Source organism: Brassica napus, chromosome C7 (assembly GCF_020379485.1).
Source record: "Brassica napus cultivar Da-Ae chromosome C7, Da-Ae, whole genome shotgun sequence".
Taxonomy (NCBI): Eukaryota; Viridiplantae; Streptophyta; class Magnoliopsida; order Brassicales; family Brassicaceae; genus Brassica; species Brassica napus.
Genome location: NC_063450.1, coordinates 47,516,587 through 47,519,165, shown reverse-complemented (window position 1 = coordinate 47,519,165; position 2,579 = coordinate 47,516,587). Strand labels below are relative to the sequence as shown.

General features: G+C 35.2%; 1 protein-coding gene across 1 annotated transcript; it reads left to right on the top strand.

The window, feature by feature from the left end:
- Positions 1-711: 711 nt before the first annotated feature.
- Positions 712-1,696, top strand: LOC106408358 (eukaryotic translation initiation factor 4E-1). The gene is made up of 4 exons (XM_048762932.1): positions 712-778; positions 862-987; positions 1,076-1,141; positions 1,246-1,696. Exons 1-4 carry the CDS (start codon positions 734-736, stop codon positions 1,294-1,296), a joined length of 288 nt encoding a protein of 95 aa, XP_048618889.1. The 5' UTR covers positions 712-733; the 3' UTR covers positions 1,297-1,696.
- Positions 1,697-2,579: the final 883 nt, after the last annotated feature.

Here is a 2,579-nt window from a genome sequence, read left to right as displayed (position 1 = left end):
TGCCAGACCCGTAGATTATTATTTTTTTTCCCAAAAACTCGGAATGTTTTATTTTTTTGTGAAACTTTGAATATTAATTAATATGATTTTAATTTTAATTTTAATTTCATATTTTCGAATTTAAATTTCAGAAATTTTATTTTTTTAAAAAAATTAATATTTTTTACATTCCGAGGAAATTAATTATATTTTTTACGCGATCGATCGATGCGTTTTTGGACATAAATCCATCGATCGATCTGTTTACAAAAAAAACGTTCGGAATATACCGAGGGACATGTTCCTCAGAATATACCGAGGAACTGTTCCCTCGGAATATTCCGAGGAACGTGTTCCTCGGAATATTCCGAGGAAGATGTCCCTCGGTATAATCCGAGGGAACAGTTCCGTCGGTATATTCCTATCGATCGATGTATATATGTCTAAAACGCATCGATCGATGAACGTCCGAGGAAATATCCCGACGAAGTTCTCCCTCGGTATATTCCGAGGACATTTCCGACAAAATAATGGTCCTCGGAATTTCCTCGGAAATTTGTTTCCTCGGAATTCCGTCGGAAAATTCCGAGGGATTTCCGACGAAAGAAGAAATTCCGAGGAATTATTTCCGACGACTTGTTTCGTCGGTATGTCGTCGGAATAACGGTATTCCGACGAAATTCCGACGATTTTTTCCCTCAGAATCTTTGCTGTTTTCTTGTAGTGTATCTGTGCAAACGGAGGCAAATGGACTATGAACTTCCCTAAAGAGAAGTCTGATAAGTCCTGGCTTTACACCGTACGTGTTTTTTTTTTTTAAATTCTTTAAACTCAGCATCCGAGTCTTATAGGGTTTTTGTTTTCACTTGGTGCTGTGTCTAGTTGCTTGCATTGATCGGAGAACAGTTTGACCATGGCGATGAGATCTGCGGAGCTGTTGTTAACATTAGAGGAAAGCAAGAGAGGATTTCCATTTGGACCAAAAACGCTTCCAACGAAGCTGCTCAGGTAAAATGACAATCTCTCTCTCTCTCTCTCTCTCTCTATCTCTCTGCTTAGAAAAGGCATGAGATTTCTGAGACCTACAATGTTGCAGGTGAGCATTGGGAGGCAATGGAAGGAGTTTCTTGATTACACCAACAGTATTGGTTTCATCATCCATGTAAGAAGAGACCTTCTCGTGAATGCTATTTCAAAACTATATTTGTTTTTTCATTTCTCACTGTTTGTTTATTCTTCTATTGGTTTGTTTTTTTTTTTCTTCAGGAGGATGCGAAGAAGCTGGATAGGAACGCGAAGAGCGCTTACACCGCTTGAGACCCAACAACCTTTCATATCTTCGCACCGTTTCAGTTACAGTTTTGCAGTGAGAGATCTCTCTATCTATATCATCAAAACATGACTTGACGCTGTCTTCGTTCTCGAGTGTTAACTGTTCACTAGTCCAGCTTTTTGATTACTATTAATATACTTAGTGATAGTGTTCCTAAATCTGATGGTCCCCTTGTATAAACCACACTTGTCTACTTTAATTTTCATCTCAAGAAGTTGACAAAAACAATTGAAGCCTTGTTGGCAAAAACACCTCAAAGCTTTGGTAGGCCTTAACAATCCATTCATGTTTCAAAACATACAAGGGTCCATGTACGTTGTTTTCTTCAGTTTTTTGGTTTCTGTCAACAACTTTTTCAATAAATATTGTATAGAATTGAACCGATTTAACTCCGTTTTGACGGTGACCGGTTAACTAACTTATCACAGCACAGTCAAGATCTCAACCATTACAAAGAACACATGAGCGTTGTCTATGAGAGAGGTCTCATTGGTATGGTATCTACCATGACTAGTATGAACTCTCTACACCATTAATGGCAATCTCTAGAGACCATAAATAAAACAATCTCTTGTATTTTTCCTTTTAAAATCATGCAGGTGTGAAGGGTTCTACTTGTATCAGCACATGTAAAGATTATAAACCCTAACGTAACACTAAATTTTTACAGCTTGCAGGTGTGAAGGTTTTTTTTACAAGTTTACGAGATTTAACCATGAAGTTTTGTTAAGTTCAATTAAACCCACAATGTGTAATGTAAACTTTTGGTTACGACTTACGACTCTTGTGAAAATCAACATTTTGTACAATTTGTTTCAAAGTTCATGGTTATAATTATCATATGTTTAAGATTAAGAGTTTCATGTTGGTATTTTATCAGGTGAAGATTTAAGCTTGTAAGTATAAATCTATTTTACTGCACCTGGAAATTTCTTATCAATTGAATGAATCGAAAGAAGGAGGTCAAATGTTGAAATACAATTTAGATGTTTTTATACGAATATGTTCGTTTATGTTTATATTTTTAAAGAAAAAAAAAGTTCCATGTGTTTTGCAAGATAGTTGAAGCCTTTAGGTAAGTTTGTTATGATGTGATATTGACATTTATTTTTAAATAAAATTGTAGTTTTAAAAGATAAATTAATAATGGAAACATCGAGATGATTTTAAAATGAATTAAAAGCATTATTCATATGGAAAAAAATTTCAGTAATAGTTCATTGACACTACTGTAGGGAAAAAGGGTTCATATATATGTCAGTCCAGG